The sequence below is a fragment of the Lepidochelys olivacea genome (genome assembly GCF_965140295.1).
Source record: "Lepidochelys olivacea isolate rLepOli2 genome assembly, chromosome: 6".
In the NCBI taxonomy this organism is placed as follows: domain Eukaryota; kingdom Metazoa; phylum Chordata; order Testudines; family Cheloniidae; genus Lepidochelys; species Lepidochelys olivacea.
This window is the reverse complement of record NC_140416.1, coordinates 11597868-11621158: the sequence shown is the minus strand read 5'-3', so window position 1 is coordinate 11621158 and position 23291 is coordinate 11597868. Positions and strand designations below refer to the sequence as shown.

The window sequence follows — 23291 nt, the reverse complement described above, 5'->3', positions numbered from 1 at the left end:
GGATAGGATGGGGGTCCCTTGGGAGCTGGATTTCTTGGGGAGGTGATCAAACTGTCCATGCCCTGCCACCTCCTCTTTCTCTGCAGCGAGTGAGCTCATCACCCACTCCTTCCCTTCCCCTCACTGCCTCTCCGTATTCCCCCTCTGATAGGCCCACGCACCGCCTGCCATTCTCAGCCGCGTGGGCCCCCAACTCCCAGCCTGTTTCCCCCACATCTTCCTAGTGACCCCATTTCGCCCACCCTCCATGCTCCCCCTCCACGCCCTCCTAACCCCAGTCTCCTGTTCTCCCCATAACCCATCAGCCTGACATGGATCCTGGGCAAGATAATGGAGCAGCGGATACAGGACTAGAGTAATAAAGAATTAAAGGAGGGTAATATAATTAATGCCAGTCAACATAGGTTGATGGAAAATATAGCCTGATATCTTGATATCTTTTTTTTAATGAGATTACAAGTTGGGTTGATAAAGGTAATAGTGTTGATGTAGTAGACTTAGAGTTCTGTAAGGCATTTGATTGGATACCATATAACAGTTAGATTAAAAAACTGGAATGATATGAAATTAACATGGCACATATTCAATGGATTAAAAGCTGGCTCACTAATAGGTCTCAAAATGTAACTGTTAATAACAAGCAAACAATATGCATTTTACTATGTAATGTAAATGTGTACAGCTAGGAAAAAAGGACATAGGCCACCCTTACAGGTTGTGGGATTCTATCCTGGGAAGCAGTGACTGTGAAAAAGATTTTGGGTCATGGTGAATAATCAGCTGAACATGAGCTCCCAGTGCGATGCTGTGCCCAGAAGGGCTTGTGTAATTCTTGGATGCATAAACAGGGGAATCTTGAGCAGAAGCAGAGAAGTTATTTGACCTCTACCTTTGGCACTCGCGTGGCTGCTGCTGGAATGCTGTGTCCAGTTCCGGTGGCCATAATTCAAGCAGGGTATTATCAATTAGAGAGAGTTCAGAGAAGAGCTATGAGAAAGATTAAAAGATTAGAAACTGTACCTTGCTTAACAAAGCGAAGGGTAAGGGGTAATTAGATCACAGTCTGTAAGTACCTATATGGGGAACAACTATTTAATAATGGGCTCTCCAGTCTAGCAGAGAAAGGTAGAACGTGATCCAACAGCTGGAAGTTGAAGCTAGACAAATTGAGACTGGAACTAAGGCATACATTTTTAAGAGTGAGGGTAATTAACCATTGGCATAATTTACCCAGGGTCATGGTGGATTCTCCAGCACTGACAATTTTTAAAGCAAGATGGGCTGTTTTTCTAAAAGCTCTGCTCTAGGAATGGTTTTGGGGCAGTTCTAGGATCACACTGGCCTCTTCTGGCCTTGGAATTGATGACAATGATAGGCTCTGTGTTCTCCCCACTTCCTTCCAGCCCCCAGCTCCTGCTCCCCCCACCCCTCACCTCTCTCCCTGTTCCCCCCACCCGTATCTCCTTTTCCCCCTCACACTCCACCTTCCTCCCTGTTCCTCTACATCCTCCCAACCCATCTATTGCTCTCCCCACAAGCTCCCCTGCCCCTCCAGTCTCGGTGGGATATAGGGGGATGTAGCTTGTGGGGGCCAGCGTGGTGGGAGGGGTGGGTGCTAAGAGCTCCTGAGGCTTGTGGGTCCACAGAAGGCCCTGTCTCTCTTTCTCTGTTTCCCATTACCCCCCATCCCAGCACGCCTGTTCACAGTGGCCATGTGGTGTATCACATTGTAATGTCTCCTCCTTTCCCTTTTCTCTGCTTCTTCCTTCCAGCCCTGCTGCTGCTGCTGCTGCTGCTCAGCCCTGTCCCCCCTGTCAGCCCTGGTGGCGCCAGTCCAGTGCCTAGTCCTGTCGGTGTGGTGGTTGCTTTTTGTTTACTAATCTCTCTGTGTGTCTCCTTCTCTCCCCTCACGCTTTCTTCCCATTTTCCCTTCCCTCAGGAGGCAGGCCAGGCCCTGTGGTGGAAGATGCTGCTCTTCCTTTGTCTCTCTCTCGCTCTCTCTCTTGCTGTCCTGTGAGCTCCGCCGGTGCTAACCGTTTCCCAGATAGCTTTGCAGCTGCGTCGATGCACTGGGGTTGACAAAATACCTCTGAATTGTTCACACCTCCAGCTATCAATCACACACTATCGCTCTCTCTTTGTTTTTAACCTGACTTTACCTCTCCAGCTATTTCAGTCTCTTTCTTTATCTGTGTGTGTGTCACTCTGTCCGTGAGTGTATTGGCCTGTCTGGATCTCCGTGTGTGTCACTCTGCCTGTGAGTGGATCACTGTATCTAGATCTGCCTGTCTTACGCTGTCTACGAGTGTATTGGTGCAGCTGGATCTTCGTGTGTGTCACTCAGTGTGTCAGTGCATCTAGATCTATGTGTGTGTGTCACTGTCTATGTCACTTTGTCTAGATCTGTGTATCTATCTGTGAGCTTATCAGTGTGCCTGAATCTAGGTATGTGAGAGAGACTGTGTGTGGATGCCACTGTCTAGAAGATTTAGGTGTGTGCTGTACTGTCTGTGAGTGTGTCAGTAGGTATCTGTGTCTGATTCTGTGTGTTTCTTTGAAGGTTTTGTTTGCTTTTGTTTTGTGTCTCTGCATGTGGGTCTGTGTGTATGTGTGTCTCTGTGTGTATTTCCCTGCATGTTGGTGTCTCTACATGTCTCCCATTGCCTGTGTGTGTCTCTCTGTATGCCGGTGTCTCTCCTCTGTGCCTTTTCCAGTGTCCTGCCCCTGCGCCCTCATACCTTGGATCTCTCCTTCCTCCCAATCGTACGTGCATCATCTCCTCTTGCAGCATCTATGCCGGGGCTGCTGCCATCAAACCCCCCAGCACTGCTGTTCAGTGCACCTGTCGACCCAGCTGCTGTCACAGAGAGGCCATTGAATTGCTAGACCAGGACGAGCATAGCCGGGACCTCCCATGTGTGTATGTGAATGAACACCAAGCCATGGGGGGCCTGGATGTCCTGGGCCAGAGAGACGGCATCATCACCGTGGTCAGAACAATGGGGGAACCAGTGAAGGCCTCTCCTTAGTGTCTTAACAGGATAGGTTCATCCCTGCTAGGGTATCAGGGGTGGATCTGGCTTCCTGGATGTCTGGGGAAGATGTCCGGGCTGACCCAGCCCTGCTCCCTGTGCTATATGGTTCTACCCAGCTCACAAATAGGGACAAGAAAGGCCAGTGAACCCACATCTCCTGGGAAGGAGGAACAAGCCTACAATTTGTGTGCTTTGTCCAGCTTCAGGGGCAGAAAATGGGAGAGCTGGGAATGGGGGCGGCCAGCAGGAGGAGAAACGTGGGGGAGATATTGGCAATCTAGCATCTTTACAGAGAGGTTCCTGCAGTAAGCACCTACTGAGATCAGACCTTTCCCAGGCATGGGCAGGGGAGGCATGGACAGGAGGGCAAGGCCCTGCTGACCTGCACTGAGCAAGGCCTGTCTGATGTGGGAGACGCTTCAGTCACTCTCCTAGTGGGGTGGTGAGTCCTGGCCATGCTGCTAAACTCCCATGGCAGGGTGCTGAGCAAAGGAGGCATAGCCAGGCAGCTTCCCCCAGCACTGTAAATGAGAGCCGCCAACACACCAGGAACTGCAATGGGATGTCGCATGGGGCTGCCATGGCCTGGCTGCTGGGTTACAGGCCTTAGCGGGGCTGTCAGGATTTGTCTGGTGGGTTACAGGCCTTAGCGGGGCTGTCAGGATTTGTCTGGTGGGTTACAGGCCATAGCGGGGCTGCCAGGACTGGGCTGCCATGGAGTCACAGCTGCAGCGCGGTTGCCATGTTGCTGTCCTGCCCACCCTGGGGGAGTTTGTCCCATCGCACTTGGCCTGCAGAGCTGACGTCCTGTAGCACCTGGCACTCGGGTTCCCCCAGGTGCTGTGCATGTGTCGGGGCTGGCAGACAACTCATCTGTCAGGAGAAAGCAAACAAAGGCAGCTGCCTCTCTGTGAGAGGGAGCGTGTGTGTTCACAGAGGTTAATGGGCCTGAGAGGCAGGGGAGGGTGTCAGTGGAAAGAAGCAGAAGCAATAGCTCAGGCTCTGCCTCCCTCCCCCATCTCTCCCAGTACAAGACAGGAGAGCCTGCAGTGCCAGTGGGTGATGCCCAGGCCCCCACTGAAGGGGTGGGAATTACTGGAGGCTGGGGAGACATGAGGGCCTCCATCTATAGGGCCAGAGCAAGATGGAGGCCAGGACAAAGGGGATCAGCACCAGGCTGAGGGCAATAGTGAACGAGCTGGACGGGTGCCCATGTGAGGGGCATGCCTGGATCCATGGTTATGAGTCCAATGGGTGGGAGGTCTGAAGTGAACTCTCTTACGGCCAGGTGGGTGAGGAATCACCGAGGGGTGTGAGGGATACACAGGGATGTGTCAGGGGATCTTGGCATTAGGATACAGCTGTGATGGAGAGCAGCTGGGGCTGCACTGGCACGGCCTGACCCACGGCTCGGACATGGCACCCTGCCCCCTTCTCTTACATACTGCTCCTCTCTCCCAAGGTTGCCATCTGGAGGCAAGATGGTGAACACAGCCCCTATGCCCGGGCAGACCCAGCATGACGAGTCTGACCGCAAAACGGAACCTCGCTCGTCCGTCTCGGACCTGGTGAACTCCCTGACCAGTGAGATGCTAATGGTGAGTGCAGGCCAGAACCTCTGTGCCTCTCACTTGGAGATACCCCGATCCTGTCTGAACTGCCCCATGCCCAATACTCCTGCTCCACTCCCTATAGTGCCCCCTGCTGGGAGAAGCTGGGACTGGAGTAGCTGGGAGCTCCCCCACAGCCAGCGCTGCTACCTCATTTCTGCAGCCTAGCTACATCTCCACTCAAAACCAATCACTGTGGGTCCAGTGTGCCCTTGGCTGCAGGGCTCAGTGGGTGACACTGCAAAGAGCGCTCTGGGAACTTTAAGGCTCAGGGTTTGTTGTTGCCAGGTTGTTCTAGGTCCATGTCTCAGGGGCTGTTGCCAAGACATTGAAGGCTACCAAACCCTGCAGGGGTGATAGGCAGGTTGTTCTAGGCTCCTGCTTTGTTCTGAGCTGTTCTCAAAGTGTTCTAGACTTGCACTCTCTTTGGGGGCAAAGAGCAGGTTGTTCCAGATTCCTGCTTCATTCCAGGATCATGGAAATAGTTTAGACTCGTATTTTTTGGTGGGTGATGGGCAGATTGTTCTCAGCTCATGCTTCATCCAAGGGTCATTGCTGAGAAGTACTAGGCTCCCAGTTCCTTTGGGGGTGACGGGTAGGTCGTTCCAGGCTCACACTTGGTTGGGGGACCTCCACTGAGATGTGCCAAGCTGACGTTCCCTTCTGGGCTGGTGCTGGGCCACAGCTAAGCGGGGGTTCAGGCCAGCCTTTGTTCCCCAAACCCTATGTATCCATTTCCCTGGAGTCAGCCCTGACAAGCCCTGCATTCAGGGAGCAGGCAGCACGGAGCCTGTCACTGGGCACCTCTGCCCAGCCACACGCCCAGTGATGGCAGGGGCGCCTGCAACAGGGTTGGCCAAGCTCATTCATCTCGTGGATAGCTCTCTGTTCCTTTACGAGGGCTGAGCAAACCCCAAATGGGGCCAGGGGCACGCCCTTGTCACAGAGTTGGGCAGTGTGTTGGATCAGTAACTGTGAAGCTCTCACTCTGCTCTTTGCTGACGGGAGGCCGGGATGCAGCTAAAGTGGCTGAGTGTGTTCTGGCACCTGCCCAGCGCAGATGAAATGAGTAAGAAAACCTCTGCCAGAGCTCTGTGCTGAATCCTTAAGGAGGCAGGACGGGAAAGAGAGAGCCACCAAGCCCAGGGTTCCCAAGCATCTCAGGGAGGCCAGGGGGAGCGCTGCACTAGAGCAGGCAGGAAGGGCAGAGGGTGCCCAGCCAAGAGAGGGAGGCACCACTCTGGATGGAGGATGATATATCTATTTATTGGGGCAGCAGTTGCTTTAGGGAGGGGTTTTATTTGCAGTCGCTATTGATGGAGCTAATGACATGCTGAGAACACCCAGTGTCAGGATTGCCCTTCCCATGCATTCAAAAATCATGAGACTGAGCCTATGCATTCAAAGATCATCCCCCCAGATCATGAGATTCGCTAAAGAAATCACAAGATTTCAAAAATACTGTATTTAGAGTTCTTTTCATTTCTTATCTGGCTTTGGAGTATTCAGGGGTCACGTTTTCAATCTTTTCTGTGCCGTCAGGAGGGCAGGAAACTTGCTTTGTTTTTTAAATGAAAGATGAGAGTCTCATAGAAGCCCCTAATTCCAGGAACTGGGGCTTTGAGAAATATGCCAAGAAACTCGCTAAAGTTTGCAACCTTGCGATTGGAGGAGTCACAAGCAACCCATGCGGACAGAGAAGTGAGACAAAGGGGCTGACCTTAGACATGTGGGCACAAAATAATGCCTCTTGGGAAGAGACCAACCGTTTGTGGGGGGAAGAATCTGGAGCAGGGATTTTCAGTGGGGAAGTTCCCTCGAAGCTGCACAGCCGGCTGATCACCCAGCAGGCTATCAAGTGCAGCGCACTTCAGGTGTCCCTCCCCTCACTGCCTCACTGCTCCTGCCCTCTGCCTTGGAGCCCCGAAACAGCTGCTCCCAGGAGCCTCTTGACTGCTGTGCAGAGTGGGGTGAGGAAAGGGGGCGCTGATGTCAGGGTGTCACCCTCCCCCCACCACTGTACCCCGTCTCCACAGAGCGGGTGGGACATGACGGGGCTCCAGAGGGAGCTTGCTGGCAGCTGTTGCTGTGTCTGAACACGCAGGCTTCAGGCTGTTGAGTGCTGATCTACTTAAAGGGCAGCGGACGTAAAGGGGCAGCGTGTATCTCTCTTTGTCACACACACTGTGTGTTTCTCTGTCTCTCACACACACACACAGTGTCTCTGTCACAAATACACACTGTGACTCTCTCTCTCTCATAGAATCATAGAATATCAGGGTTGGAAGGGACCTCAGGAGGTCATCTAGTCCAACCCCCTGCTCAAAGCAGGACCAATCCCCAACTAAATCATCCCAGCCAGGGCTTTGTCAAGCCTGATCTTAAAAACTTCTAAGGAAGGAGATTCCACCACCTCCCTAGGTAACGCATTCCAGTGTTTCACCACCCTCCTAGTAAAAAAGATTTTCCTAATATCCAACCTAAACCTCCCCCACTGCAACTTGAGACCATTACTCCTTGTTCTGTCATCTCCTACCACTGAGAACAGTCTAGATCCATCCTCTTTGGAACCCCCTTTCAGGTAGTTGAAAGCAGCTATCAAATCCCCTCTCATTCTTCTCTTCCGCAGACTAAACAATCCCAGTTCCCTCAGCCTCTCCTCATAAGTCATGTGTTCCAGTCCCCTAATCATTTTTGTTGCCCTCCACTGGACTCTTTTCCACATCCTTCTTGTAGTGTGGGGCCCGAAACTGGACACAGTACTCCAGATGAGGCCTCACCAATGTCTAATAAAGGGGAACGATCACATCCCTCGATCTGCTGGCAATGCCCCTACTTATACATCCCAAAATGCCATTGGCCTTCTTGGCAACAAGGGCACACTGTTGACTCATATCCAGCTTCTCGTCCACTGTAACCCCTAGGTCCTTTTCTGCAGAACTGCTGCCTAGCCATTCGGTCCCTAGTCTGTAGCGGTGCATGGGATTCTTCCGTCCTAAGTGTAGGACTCCACACTTGTCCTTGTTGAACCTCATCAGATTTCTTTTGGCCCAATCCTCTAATTTGTCTAGGGCCCTCTGGATCCTATCCCTACCCTCCAGCGTATCTACCTCTCCTCCCAGTTTAGTGTCATCTGCAAACGTCCTGAGGGTGCAATCCACACCATCCTCCAGATCATTTATGAAGATACTGAAGAAAACCAGCCCGAGGACCGACCCTTGGGGCATTCCACTTGATACCAGCTGCCAACTAGACATGGAACCATTGATCACTACCCGTTGAGCCCGACAATCTAGCCAACTTTCTATCCACCTTATAGTCCATTCATCCAGCCCATACTTCTTTAACTTGCTGGCAAGAATACCATGGGAGACCGTGTCAAAAGCTTTGCTAAAGTCAAGGAACAACACGTCCACCACTTTCCCCTCATCCACAGAGCCAGTTATCTTGTCATAGAAGGCAATTAGATTAGTCAGGCATGACTTGCCCTTGATGAATCCATGCTGACTGTTCCTGATCACTTTCCTCTCCTCTGAGTGCTTCAGAATTGATTCCTTGAGGACCTGCTCCATGGTTTTTCCAGGGACTGAGGTGAGGCTGACTGGCCTGTAGTTCCCAGGATCCTCCTTCTTCCCTTTTTTAAAGATGGGCACTACATGAGCCTTTTTCCAGTCGTCCGGGACCTCCCCCAATCCGCCATGAGTTTTCAAAGATAATGGGCAATGGCTCTGCAATCACATCCGCCAACTCCTTTAGCGCTCTCAGATGCAGTGCATTCGGCCCCATGGACTTGTGCTCGTCCAGCTTTTCTAAATAGTCCCAAACCACTTCTTTCTCCACAGAGGGCTGGTCACCTCCTCCCCATGCTGTGCTGCCCAGTGCAGTAGTCTGGGACCTTGTTCGTGAAGACAGAGGCAAAAAAAGCATTGAGTACATTAGCTTTTTCCACATCCTCTGTCACTAGGTTGCCTCCCTCATTCAGTAAGGGGCCCACACTTCCCTTGACTTTCTTCTTGTTGCTAACATGCCTGAAGAAACCCTTCTTGTTACTCTTAACATCTCTTGCTAGCTGCAACTCCAGGTGTGATTTGGCCTTCCTGATTTCACTCCTGCATGCCCAAGCAATATTTTTATACTCTTCCCTGGTCATTTGTCTAATCTTCCACTTCTTATAAGCTTCTTTTTTGTGTTTAAGATCAGCAAGGATTTCACTGTGAAGCCAAGCTGGTCGCCTGCCATATTTACTATTCTTTCTACACATGGGGATGCTTTGTCCCTGTAACCTCAATAAGGATTCTTGAAAATACAGCCAGCTCTCCTGGACTCCTTTCCCCTCATGTTATTCTCCCAGGGGATCCTGCCCATCAGTTCCCTGAGGTTGTCAAAGTCTGCTTTTCTAAAGTCCAGGGTCCGTATTCTGCTGCTCTCCTTTCTTCCGTGTCAGGATCCTGAACTCGACCATCTCATGGTCACTGCCTCCCAGGTTCCCATCCACTTTTGCTTCCCCTACTAATTCTTCCCAGTTTGTAAGCAGCAGGTCAAGAAGAGCTCTGCCCCTAGTTGGTTCCTCCAGCACTTGCACCAGGAAATTGTCCCCTACCCTTTCCAAAAACTTCCTGGATTGTCTGTGCACCGCTGTATTGCTCTCCCAGCAGATATCAGGGTGATTGAAGTCTCCCATGAGAACCAGGGCCTGCGATCTAGTAACTTCTGTGAGTTGCCGGGAGAAAGCCTTGTCCACCTCATCCCCCTGATCCGGTGGTCTATACAGACTCCCACCACGACATCACCCTTGTTGCTCACGCTTCTAAACTTAATCCAGAGACACTCAGGTTTTTCTGCAGTTTCATAGCGGAGCTCTGAGCAGTCATACTGCTCTCTTACATACAATGTAACTCCCCCACCTTTTCTGCCCTGCCTGTCCTTCCTGAACAGTTTATATCCATCCATGACAATACTCCAGTCATGTGAGTTATCCCACCAAGTCTCAGTTATTCCAGTCACATCATAATTCCTTGACTGTGCCAGGACTTCCAGTTCTCCCTGCTTGTTTCCAAGGCTTCTTGCATTTGCATATAGGCACTTGAGATAACTCGCTGACCGTCCTGCTTTCTTAGTATGAGGCAGGAGCCCTCCCCTTTCACGTTCTCCTGCTCGTGCTTCCTCCCGGTATCCCATGTCCTCACTTACCTCAGGGCTTTGGTCTCCTTCCCCCGGTGAACCTAGTTTAAAGCCCTCCTCACTAGGTTAGCCAGCCTGCTTGCGAAGATGCTCTTCCCTCTCTTCGTTAGGTGGAGCCCGTCTCTGCCTAGCACGCCTTCTTCTTGGAACACCATCCCATGGTCAAAAAATCCAAAGTCTTCTCTCCGACACCACCTGCGTAGCCAGTTGTTGACTTCCACGATTCGACGGTCTCTACCCAGACCTTTTCCTTCTACGGGGAGGATGGACGAAAACACCACTTGCGCCTCAAATTCCTTTATCTTTCTTCCGAGTGCCACGTAGTCCGCAGTGATCCGCTCAAGGTCATTCTTGGCAGTATCATTGGTGCCCACGTGGAGAAGCAGGAAGCAGTAGTGATCCGAGGGCTTGATGAGTCTCGACAGTCTCTCCGTCACATCGTAAATCCTAGCTCCTGGCAAGCAGCAGACTTCTCGGTTTTCTCGGTCAGGGCAGCAGATAGATGACTCAGTCCCCCTGAGGAGAGAGTCCCCAACCACCACCACCCGCGTCCTTCTCTTGGGAGCGGTGGTCGTGGAACCCCCTTCCCGAGGACAGTGAATCTCATGCCTTCCAATCGGCGGAGTCTCCTTCTGTTTCCTTCCCTCAGATGTATCATCTAGTCCACTCTCCGCATTAGTACCTGTGGAGAGAACACGAAAACGGTTGCTTACCTGTATCTGCGCTGCTGGTACATGGACGCTCCCCTTTCTTCTTCTGGGGGTCACATGTTGCCAAATTTCTTCACCGTCCTCCTGTCCCCGCTGCACAGCCTGCTCTGAATTTTCCGAACATTGTGCCCGTAGAAGCATATCCTGACGTCTGTCCAGGAAATCTTCAGTTTCTCTTATGCAACACAGGGTCGATACTTGTTTCTCCAGACCTTGAACCTTCTCTTCCAATATGGAGATCAGGGCTTGCACTTTGTACAGACAAAGTCGCTTCTGTCCTGTGGAAGAAAGACAAACATGGCACATCCAGTGCAGGTCACAACAGCTGAACACTCCCCATCCAAATTACCTTCCTTCTACGAGCTTCCTCAGGAGTTGTAAAAACTACTCAGAGAAGCCGGCAAGATGTAAGCCTCAGTGGCTCTCCCCGGGCGAACTCCCAGGCAAGCTCCCTCTGTTCGCCGCTCAGCTGGTTCGCAGCTGACTGGCTTTTTATAACAGTCAGGCCCACTCAAGGCTCACCTGGAACAAAGCACTCACACACACACACACACACACACAGTTTTCACACCCACCTCCCAACACATACTTGTATTATTGTTGTTGTAACTTGATACTTCTTTCAAAGCATACTTGTGACACCTTAGAGACTAACAAATTTATCTGAGCATAAGCTTTTGTGAGCTACACGAAAGCTTATGCTCAAATAAATTAGTTAGTCTCTAAGGTGCCACAAGTCCTCCTTTTCTTTTTGCGGATACAGACTAACACGGCTGCTACTCTGAAACACTTTCAAAGTGTGTTGTTTTAGTGTTTTGACTGGTCTGTGCATTTCATAATTTTATTTCTCTTTTATGCTTAAATTTAATTCTTTGAGTACTAAGTTCTAAAATGCCTGACCTGTCCTGGCTAGAGTAATTATCCCTATGGTAACTTTTAAAATATATATATTATAGCTAGGTTTTTTGTTTCTACTGGTGGCGCACATCTGCACATTACCTCGCTATGGTGCACATAACAAAATGCATTCCGCACATGGATGGAAAAAATTAGAGGGAACATTGGTGGGGTGGCTGGGGATGGGGGGTGAGACAGGACACCTGCTTTAGGAGCTTGCAATGCCAAGTAGATTTCAGGGCATTCACGTCACTGAGCCAGCTGTGGGGAGACAACAGCTAGAACGCTGGGTGCTGCTCAGGGAACCTCCGTACCGAGGCAGTGCTGAGCAGAGAGGAGCAATGGGGATTGCGGTGCAGGGCGAGAACAGGGCCTGATCCAAAAGCCACTGAAGTCACTCAGAGACTCAATGGAGTTTGGATCAGGCCCTAAGGGAGCTCAGGCCAACATTTCTCTATGCTGGCCCCTGATTTTGAGTGCCCAGTTAGAAACCTGGAGGCATCTAAAAATCAGTGACCATTTGTGAGAAATGGGGCCTAAATGATATAGCTTGGACACGAGTGGGCTAGAGGAGCGAGGCTCTGAATAGTCCATTGCAGAAGGGAAGGCAGCGTAACCAGAGAAAGGTAGGCTTGTGAGTGAGGCGCTGGCCTGGGTCTCCAGAGTTCTGCATTCAGTTCCTAGCTCTGCCAGAGACCTGGGTAACTCACTCAGTCTCTACGGGCCTCAGTTAAACATCTGCAAAACGGCGTGCGGGGCAGTGATCCTTCCTTTGTCTGTTGGGACTAGTTAGACTGTCAACAGTTTTGAGCCGGGACAGGGGGGTATATACAGCACCCAGCACAATGGGGCCCTGGTCTCAGGTGGCACAAGGACTGTCTCTGGCTGTGTCCATGCAGCACCCGGCATAACGGGGCCCTGATCGCAGCCATGGTTCAGTGGGGCTTTTCTGCCTTTGTTTAAGAGGGGAAAGGGTCAGAGAGAGGGGTCCACGCTGCCCTGCTCAGGAGGGAATTTGCACACAGTTGGCTCTTTCCCCCTGTGTGACCTTGGGCCGAGTGACCCTCTTGCTGGGGGCTAAAGAGAGATGGGCTCAAACCCAAGACCTGCCCTTGGGGGTGATCTTCACTGGGCCCTGATTCTGCACCATTCAAGCCCATGGGAGCTTGGCCACGAGCATCAGTGGGCTCAGGATCAGGGCTGTAGTGATGGCACCAGCCCAGCGGGGCAGAGACGTTACCCCCACCGCACCCCCGGTGCCATCCCAAACTCACAAACTGTCTTGTCGATCCGGAGCTAGAAGAATGGCCTCTGCTTCTCCTCATGGACATTGTGGCATCATGTGGCGCCCCCTTGTGGCACATCTGGGAAGAGCGGTGTCAGTGACAAGCAGCTGCTCCCTGAACTGGGGCGCAGGGCAGAGATAAGAGCGGTGAGCCAGAAAGCAATCCTCATGCCCCTCCGCACTGCAGCATGAGAGTGAGACCCGCCCCACAGGCTGGGACCACCCATCCAGGGGATATGGGATGAGCATGCCTCTGCAGAGAGTGGGAAGGACAGACTGGCTGCTCCCCACCCCTAGCTGCATGGCCAGGGCTTGGGAGCCCAGGCTCCTTGGCCCAGGCAACCAGAACTGCTCCCTCCACTCTGCCGAGGAGACCCCAGCGCCTAGGCCTGGACCAGGCAGTGGGAGAGGAGGAGCTGGGAGCGTCCATCCTCCTGGATCAACGCACCACACCGTGAGGCTGAGACCCTGCTCCTTGCTTAGGTCCCGTGTGCGTGGAGTGAGGCCAGAGCTGCCCAGCTCAGAGCCAGGGGCCAATCCAGCACCCTTGTCTGGGCTATATTTGCCCTTTAAAACATCCCTGCTGAGATGTAAGAAGGTGGGGCACTCTGCTCGCCTGGGTCACTTAGCTGGGCCCACCGTGGGGTATGGCACATTACCACCTACTGCCGGGGGAGAGGCTCCAGCAGGCAGCCAGGGGCCTGGATCCCACCTCCCCCAAGCATGGGAGGCGCTAGGGAGGGTGCTTCCCACAGGCCAGTGCCACTGCTGGGGCCCTCAGTCACACAGTTCAGTCCAGCCACCACTCCCGGGGCTCTGGGACCGGCAGCTCAGCTTCCGTGGCAGGCTTGGGCAGAGGGGGAGGAGCTCAGCTGCAGGGCAGGGAAGAGAGACCGTGTGGTCGAGGAAACGGATACGCTTCCCCTTAAAGCCTGGGGACCCTGGGGTGGGGACTGAACCCCGCAGGATGTGGGAGAATTACCTCCACACGCAGCAGAGACATGCAACTGGCCATAGCCCACAGACATACAGCAGCGCACACACGCAAAGCACCGAGCCACGCTCTAGCCAGTCATCCGTCCCCCTCCACCCCCAAGCCAGGCTAATGCACACGGGGGCGCACATACACCCAGTGCAGGGACATTCACACCCAGAGCCTCCTGGCCTGGACACATACCCACAGGGTCACACGTGTCCTACCGGCCCACCCACATACGCGCTGGCTGCCTACGTACCAGCCTGCCCGGGTGCACCAGCCCTGGGGGAGGCCTCTGGGCCCAGCAAGGAGCCTCTACTTGGTCCCCTAGTGTCTCCCCCTGCAGGAACTGGCTCACTCGTGTTAAACACACTGGTGGGGTCAGAGGCAGGAGCTAATGAACTGCTGGGCCACCGCCAAGCGCACCTGCCCTGTAGGAAGATGCACAGCCAGGCCATGGGCTGCCACCGAGTCACTCAAACCTCACAGGCCATGGCAGGGCCCTGAGTGGCAGCCTGCATCTCCCACCCCCTACCCTGGCCCCACGCTCAGGCCAGCCCCTGCAGCATGGTACGGGGCAGGGCCCTCTGCCTGGGCACAGAGACACCTTGGACAATGTGTCCTGCTTTAGCAACTAGTGGCCTCTCTCCTCCTGTGCTCCCCATGCCCTGCCCTCCCCTGCCCCCCTCCACCGCACATGCCCTACTCCTCCTGTGCCTCCCTCCACTCCCCTACTTCTCCAGCCCCCTGCCCCTCCCCTCCTGCCCCTCAGCTCCCCTCCCCTACTCCTCCAGCCCTCTGCCCTTCCCCTCCACTCCCCTACTCCTCCAGCCCCCTGCCCCTCCACACTCTTCTGCCCCTCCCCTCCCCTCCTTCTCCAGCCCCCTCCCCTCCCCACCCTCCTGCCCTCCCCTACTCGGCCAGCCCCCTTCCCCTTCACGCCCTCCTTCCCTCCCACCCCGCTCCAGCCCCCCCCCTCCACGCCCCTCCTGCCCTCCCCTCCCGCTTCAGCCCCTCCCCTACTCAATTCCACTCCCCTGCTCCTCCAGTCCCCTGCCCCTCCCCTCCACACTCTCCTGCCCTTCCCCTCCCCCTCCCCTACTTCTCCAGCCCCCTGCCCCTCCACTCCTGCCCCTCTGCTCTCCTCCCCTACTCCTCCATCCCTCTGCCCCTCCCCTCCACGTCCTCCTTCCATCCCCTCCCACTCCAGCCCCTTCCCCTCCACGCCCCTCCTGCCCCTCCCCTACTGACTTCCACTCCCCTACTCCTCCAGCCCCCTGCCCCGCCCCTCCACACTCTCCTGCCCCTCCCATCCCCACTCTTCCAGCCCCCTTCCCTTCCCCTCCCCTCCCATCTTCCTCCAGCCCCCTTTCCCTCCCCTATTCCTCCTGCCCCTCCCTTCTACACCCTCCTGCTCCTCCCTTCCACTCCCCTATTCCTCCAGCCCCTCCCCTCCCCTCCCCCTTCAGCCCCCCGCCCCTCTCCTCCCCTCCCCTCCCATCTTCCTCTAGCCCCCTTTTCCTCCCCTCCTTCCCCTCCCTTCATTCCCCTACTCCTCTTGCCCTGCTGCCCTTCCCCTGCTACCCTCTGCCTCCCGCTCCCTCTCAGGCAGTCTTCTTTCCCGCAGCAGGCAGCTCACTAACCCCTCTGAGTCTCTGACCCTCCAGCCCTGGCTCCTGCTTGGCAGCCCCTCTACCTTCCATTCACTGCTCCCTGACCCAGCCTCTCTAGATGGAGGAGAGAGAATCCCGCTGGGTGGCTCAGCCTGCCAGCCCTGCAACGGGGAGGGAAGCTGCTCTGTACGGGGCTGTAGGATGGTGGCACCCTGCTCTCTCAGCTCCCCAGCACCCTCAGGCTGTTCTTCAGGGGGCCCGGCCCGCTCAGCAGCATTGCTTGCCTGAAGCCCACTGCTCAGTGTGGTATGCCTTCCTCCCACCGCCTGGCCAACACAGGGGAGGAGTTTAGCTCTTTAGCTCAAGCTGTGGAGACTCACACCTTGGCTCTGGAGGTCCTCCTATCCATTCCAGGTCATGAGCAAGACACATAGCGCCAACACTTGGCCTTCCAGACCCACAACAAACAGATTCCCATAGACCTACCAAGAGCCTGATCTGAGCCATCATTGACAAAGGCACTGCTCTGAGGAAGCTCACATGGCTGGCACCATACAGGAATAGACAGGGCACTGCTGAGGGGAAGCTCACAGCACTGAAGTCCATGCTGGCATAGACAGAGCACTGCTGAGGGGAAGCTCACAGCACTGGAGTCCATGCTGGCATAGACAGGGCACTGCTGAGGGGAAGCTTACAGCTCTGGAGTCTGTGCTGACATAGACAGGGCGCTGCTGAGCAGAAGCTCACAGCTCTGGAGTCCATGCTGACATAGACAGGGCACTGCTGAGGGGAAGCTTACAGCTCTGGAGTCCGTGCTGGCATAGACAGAGCACTGCTGAGCAGAAGCTCACAGCTCTGGAGTCCATGCTGACATAGACAGGGCGCTGCTGAGCAGAAGCCCCACAGCTCTGGAGTCCATGCTGACATAGACAGGGCGCTGCTGAGCAGAAGCTCACAGCTCTGGAGTCCATGCTGACATAGACAGGGCGCTGCTGAGCAGAAGCTCACAGCTCTGGAGTCCATGCTGACATAGACAGGGCGCTGCTGAGCAGAAGCTCACAGCTCTGGAGTCCATGCTGACATAGACAGGGCGCTGCTGAGCAGAAGCCCCACAGCTCTGGAGTCCATGCTGACATAGACAGGGCGCTGCTGAGCAGAAGCTCACAGCTCTGGAGTCCATGCTGACATAGACAGGGCACTGCTGAGGGGAAGCTTACAGCTCTGGAGTCCGTGCTGGCATAGACAGAGCACTGCTGAGCAGAAGCCCCACAGCTCTGGAGTCCGTGCTAAGATAGCCAGGGTACCGCTGAGGGGAAGCTTTGTAGAAATGAGAGATAAACAAGGCTTGTGAGGACCTGGCTGGAATACACCTACCCTGCCCCTCCCTGGACAACACACAGTCATTCCCTGCTTCCACCACTGCCTTTGGGGAGACTCTGCCACACCCTAACCCCTTGCCATTAGGAGACTATCACTGCTCATCAGTGTCACCCCATTGCTCCTACCTAGCCCCCTTTAAACACTCTCCTCCCCCGCTCGAAATTCACATTGCTCAGGTTCCCCTAGACAGTTGTCTCCCTGCACCCCTGGCAGGGACATGTGCGGGGGAGACGGAATGTAATTACCGCAGCTGGAGCTAACAATACTGTGCCGTGTCTCGTACACGCTCTATCCTTCCCCAGACACATTACCCAGCTACATAACAGGATTGCAGAGAGGGAGACCAGCAGAAGGACAGGAAAACAAAACTGTTTTGCCACTTAACTCCCTGCTTTGTCCCAAGGACGCAGGAGATGAGGGGCCAGATTCTCAGCTGGTCTCCATCGGCGTTGATATGCACCAGCTGAGAATTTGGCTCAATAGCTTTTCAGGGCAGGCTCAGGCTCAGTTCTTCCATATAGGCAGGGCAGCAAAACTCCCCAAGGCAATGCCTGGGTTTCGCTTTCTTCCTAATGCTCCATGTGTGTCTTTTTGTGCCCTCCTCAGCGGTTGGCTTGGGGAAGGGCAGAATGCGAGGGCCCTGGGGATTCGTCTCAGGCAGATCAGGGTAGCTGCTGCTGGGACCCCTGAATGAGTCTGTGCTAGATTCCTTACCCTGCACAACTCGCTTCCAAGGCTGGTGGAACATGAGCTAATGACCTGACACAGTGTCCTCCAAATGACCCCAGGAGGTCCCCAAGCAACCCAGCAAGCTGCCCTCTGAGTGACCCAGGGAGGGACCTACGCGATGACCTGACTAGGCGTCCCAAGGGGTCTGATGATGTGTCCTCAGAGGTGTATTTTGAGCAACACTCGAAAAAGCTAGAGCAGTCTCACTGGCTGCCTCCCTGCTCAGCTCCCGCTGGCTCCTGGAAAAGTGTGCTGCTCGGGTGGATGGCAAGAAATGGGACACGTCCTGCGTTCTTTGCTTCTGAGCAGAGCTGGTCAGGAAAGGGAACTTCGGCTCCATCTGACATCTCAAGATTTCCATTCCTCCCGCTTCGGAGTGACAAGTCAGAATTCACCACAGAACGAAGAGTCAGAGACCCTTCATGTGAGACACACTGAAAGAACTTTATGGAAATGTAGTTTCACTGGGACTTCAGTGTTACAATGTACCAGCTGAAATGATGCCATCAAAGTGAAAAGCTTTGATAATCTCCCCTCGTAAATTTCAACATAACAGAACGGTTTGGCTTCACTGGATCAGTGTTTTCCGAGGGAAAGCTTTCCACGGGCCGTGTTTTGACCAGCTCTGCTTCTGAGGGTGTCTACACTTGGTTGCAGCCCATGTAACCCTAACCAGGGTAGTGGTGATCTAGCTAGTGTGCGTCCTGGCGCAGTGAAACAGCAGTAGCAAGGGCTTCACCATGGGCCGTACCAGCCTGTCCAGACCCCTGGGTAATTACTCGCGGGGCTAGCCCAGGTTGCAACACGGGCTGCTGCAGCTCTGCTGCTCCGGCACCTAGGCTAGCTGGATTAAACCTTGCTCGGGTACGTGTGCTTGAGCTGCAGTCACACTCTGGTGGCAATGCAGGTGTAACCTTGTATCTCTAATGCACTAGTGTGTGGTGGCAGGGAGGCGTGACCAGTGGGTCCCTAATGCACTGGGGGCAGGGGGCGTTCATCCATCCAACAGCTCTCTAAGCACTCGTGTGGGGGGAGGGATGGGGGGTGGGACATCCAGTGGAGGAGATGGTTGGACAGCTTCCTAAGGCAGCATCAGTCTGTGACAAATCTGAACCGACTGGCTCCTCGATAGCTCCTGTGCTGCCCTGAGCCCCTGCTGGGACGCAGTGCCATTGCCCTGCAGGAGCACCGGTCCCGGCCGATGGTACCACAGGAGCCCCAGCAGAGAAGGGGTTGAGATCCAGTCCTCGCAGGTGAGTGTCTGGGGAGGCAGTGTATGCCCCCCGGACTGACATGACCGAGCAAAACCACAAATGTGGAGCTGAGTCAGACAGACAGCGAGTGGGCCTGTCAAGGGGCGCATGTCAAATGCTGCCTCACAAGGGCCTGGTGAGTGTCAGGAGGTCCCATGTTTGGAGCATCTGGGGACTGTCAGTGGAGCACAGGAGAGACCTGGCCCTTCTGCCCTTCTCTCAACAGCTCTCACACATGAGGAACTCCACTAGCACCAGCCATTATCATCTCCCACCGCCCCATCATTTGCTCTTGAGCCTTTATTTAGGGATGTTGAAGAGCTTCATCCCAGCTGGGTTTGGGGGCCTTTAGTTGTCTCTTCCCAACTCCCTGATAGACAGTACAGCGTGGAAATCCCTCCCCATAGATAGCCGGGTATGTTACTCCTCTCTCTCCCTGCTCAGCCCCCTTCTGTCTCAGGCACTCAGGCCATACGCCCTTGCCATTAGCCGCTGTATGCGTGAGGGTCCCGTCCTCTGCCAGGTCCCAGTACCTCCATTGTGTTGGGTCGAGGAGGCCAAGCTATCCCAGGGCTGCCCACGACGAGACGCAGTCTGGGCCATCGGATTGGTTCTGGGGAGATGGCTGCAGTGCTGTGACAGGCAGGCTGTTAGGAAGGATTTGGCTAATTGGAGCTCCCGACCCTAGGGAAGTGAGTGTGTGGAGCGGAGCCAGGAGATGCCGGTGACAGAGAGAGAGGCTGATCCCCTCTGACAGCTGCCTGGACAACAATGAAGCCACAGGCCCGGGAATCCATAAGATATTATCTAGTTGTCTAAACGTAGTGGGAAGAGTTCCACTCCCCAGTTCCTCGCAGAGGTGTCTCCGCTGACAGAGACAGGATTGCCATAGAGTGCTACAAGCACAGGGGGCTCCGGGTATGGGGACAAAGGGAAGAGCCCAGCTAGGTCCTGGCAAGATGCAGAGGGGATTGCTCCTTCATCGTGGATGTGGGTGTGCCCCTGATTCCATGCTGTGTATCCAGGAGAGTCAGCCAGGAGTGAAAGGCCAGCCCCTAACACCCCTCAAAGCCTGGAGGATGAAGGGATTTGTTCTTTGAGATCCGGGAGCCCATGCCTGCGACTAGACATGGATATCCTGTCCCAGGGCCATGCACACGCCCACAGAGACATGAGGGCCACATGCAGAGGAGGGACCTCAGCATCAGCACTTGAGGTGACGGGGCCTGGAGTCTCTGTGCGTGGCGACGTGCTGATAAATTAACCAGAGCTGCCCCCGAGTCTTGCTTCAGTCAGAGCCATGGCCTGAGATTTTCCTGGTGCTCCGCTCACCGGCAGCTCCTCTACCTCTCGCTGAGGTGGCTAGCTGAGCTGAGAGCTCTGCAGGAAGGAGAGCAGCCTGTCTCGAAGGGGCCTGCAATGCCTGTTTCTGGTGGCAGTGCTCAGGCTGTGCTCCACATTTCCCCTTGCTGACAAGATGCCAGGAAGGTTTCTCCTTGGGCATAGTATGGCACGAACAGCACACACATCTGCTCAGCTATGTGCCAATGCAGGCCTCCCTCTGCCCAGTCCCCAGGGACTTCCCAGGTAAGCCCTCCGCATCTGCTTTGGGCCAATGGCTCCAGCTTCCTCCAGGCTGCCCTTGTGCTGATGGAGTGGCTTGCAGCTGGCGGCGTCACTACCCATAATGGAGCAGAGGCATGTGCTGCCCTCCTTGTGTGTCTGCATCTCTTCTCTTATTTCTTCCCCCATTCCTCAAGGGGAGCCCCGGCCAGCCCTCCCAACAGTCCCTGGGCCGCAAGCCACAGCACCAAGCCTTCTGCTCTGTCTGTGTGACTCAGGCTCCCAGTGGATCCGGAGAAGCCAGAGTCGGAAAGGGGCTTTCATCATTAATGGAGGAGTGCAGAGCCACCAGCACCCGCAAGGCCTCTCGGTTCAGCCAGATCAGGAATCACAGCAATCTGGACAGAGCTACTACAGATCAGCTGGCTCATCTACACACACTCCCCCTACCCTCCCCGGTTCATCCCCACTAATGACTTCTCCATCCTGCATCTGCACAGCCATGGCGCCTCCACCTCCTCCCTGGTTGGCCACATGGTTGCTCATACTTCCTAACAGTGAGGCCTGTCAGTGGGAGGATCCAAGGTCCTGAGTCCAGGCCTTCAGGCTGCGGCCACATCCACAACACCACTCAACAGCTCTACTAGTTACTGGAGAACTAGGAGCCTGAAAGGCATATGCTCCATTAAAGGTACCGCCCCCAGGGACCGGATTGGATGAGTTCTGGAGTCCCTGATTGAGCCACGTACACTATTTAAGCCAGAAAGAGACCAAGGAAGTTGTCTATGCAAAAAGGTGGCTCCTGGCTTGCTGCTGCTACAGAGCCTGCCGTCTCCTACCTGCTGTCCCAGCCTCGTCCCCAATTCCATACTCTGACCCTGTCCTGTTCCCAGCTCCTGCCCTTAGCCTCCTTCCAGTCCCTGGACTCCGTTGCCCTGGTTTCTGACTGCTCCGGCTCCAACCATGGGCTATGACTCTTTGGCTTCTGACGCAACACTGGCCTTTGGCTTCAGCTCCTGTTTCCTGTCCCTGCTGACTTCAATTTTCAGCTCTAACACCTGGCTCCTGCCTTCAGACCTGCCCATTGGCCTCTGGTTCCTGAGCACCATGTTGACCACCAGGCCAGCCCACCCCATACTGCTCCCAGGGCAGGGGTGGAAGTCTTATCTCTGGAGTCGTCTAGAAACCAGCTAGTTCTTTAGAAACTAGTACAAAGCACTATTAGGTGCCCTGAAGGGCAGCTCCTGCACTGGCCAGAAGGAGATTTAATGGGTCTGTTCCCATTGTGGTTTCTACCCTACCCATTAAGAACCTTGCTTCCAACATCTCAGCCTGAACTTCTTCCTTAGTACCAGGCCGTTGCTCTGAGGCCCACATAGAAAGCTGTGGGATATTGGATGCAGAATGCGCAAGGCATCTGAGAGATGTGAGGGTTTAAGAACTAACGTCTTCCTCATTTCTTGGGGAGGCTTTTTGGGCTGACCAGGCCTGGCACCATTCAGAGCGCAGCCTGGGCCCCTCGCTTGTGAAATACCTCCCATCAACACGCAAAAGTGCCCTAAACAGTGCCCATTCCTGCCATGAAGCACTAGGATGGGACAGGCTAAGAAATGTCTCAGTCTGCAGCATGATGATGGCAGCGTGAATGGAGGTCGCTGGCGTAACTCAAATGGTTCAAATAGTCCTCCCTTCAAACAGTCCCTCATGGCACCGTTGGCCTTGCAACATCTTCCAAAGGCCTCTGCTTTTGGGAACAGTGGGATAGATACCTAGAGGACAGTGTGGGTATGGGGAAAACTGTAACAAGTCTGCAGCATGGACACACTGAACCGACTGGGCTTAAACCTGATCTTTCCTGTGGCTTCAGTTAGAAGCAGCTCTGTGAGTGCAGATTCAGCCAAAGAGAGCTCGGTCTGGAAACTCCATGTTTGCTTTAGTCTGTGTTGGCCTTGGTGAGGACTGGTGCCTTTGGCTAAGTCAGGAGAGGCTGGTGGGATAATAAGTCATTAGATGCACAGTTCACAAGCATTTTCAGCTGGACTACTGCAGTGTTTCTAAGTGTGAGACCATGGAGAGGGGTCGGGTGGTGGGAGGGCAGCAGAACTGGAGTGTCCGTTAGTGGGGGGCAGGAGACCCAAGCATCTAAAACCCACTTGTATAGCTGGCCAAAATGTTCTGACCAAAAACTTTTCTTGCCAGGGATGCAATGAAAACATGTTTTGCAGGAAAATTTCGTTTTAGTCTAAATTTTTTGCCAGGACATTTTGAAACAAAATTAACGTTTTTGTTTAATTTTTAATTGAAATTTTCATTTCATTTTATTTTTTGAGACCTGAAACAGATTGATAATTTTGAAAGATTTCTACATTTATCTTGTATTAATTCCATTAATGAAACGTGACCTGGTTGAAATAACGTGTTTTGACAAGACTCAAAGGGGATACTTCCAAATATTTCGTTTTGCCGAAAATTCCAAGATTTTGACTCTTTGTGCCCCAATTGGGGGTGAAACCAAATTTCAAAATTTGAGAACTTTCAACGGGATGGAAATTCCATTTTCAGCCCCCTCTAGTTAGAACCATTCAGGAAACTAACATTAAACCTGTGGTCCTCCAGCTTGAGAGAGCTCGGCCCTTTGTTATATCTGACTGGAGGCCCCCAAACTAGAATTTCTTTTAAATCCTAAATTCTTTTAAATCATTTAAAGAAATTATATGATTTGAGGCCAGGTGCTGAGGGGCAGGAGATCTGTAATTGGAAATTGTTGCCCTTGCCTGGGAGTCGGCAGAGACATGTAGCATCATAACCGTGCTGTGGATTTGTATCTCCCAAAGCCACTGTACCATTCATCAAGGGCTGAGGGAAACTCTGAACACACACAACATTTCAGAATGTAAAACTCACCCTGCCAAAAGTCCTTATTAAAGAGTTTCTAGTTCCCAGGCCTTGTGCCAGAGCACTAGTGGCTGAGATTGGGCATAAGGGTTAGCAAGTGCTTTGAACTTGAACATAAGAACGGCCATACTGTGTCATACTGATGGCCCATCTAACCCAGTATC

At 53.8% G+C, this 23291-nt stretch overlaps 1 protein-coding gene across 5 annotated transcripts in view; it reads left to right on the top strand.

The window, feature by feature from the left end:
- Positions 1 to 23291, top strand: part of SYT7 (synaptotagmin 7) — a 177808-nt gene that overhangs the window by 124576 nt on the left and 29941 nt on the right. For all 5 annotated transcript variants that reach the window (XM_084630410.1, XM_084630409.1, XM_084630408.1 and 2 more), the window contains one exon: positions 4498 to 4633. In XM_084630410.1, coding sequence (XP_084486536.1) covers positions 4498 to 4633 — 136 coding nt within the window. The remainder of the gene's footprint in view (positions 1 to 4497; positions 4634 to 23291) is intronic.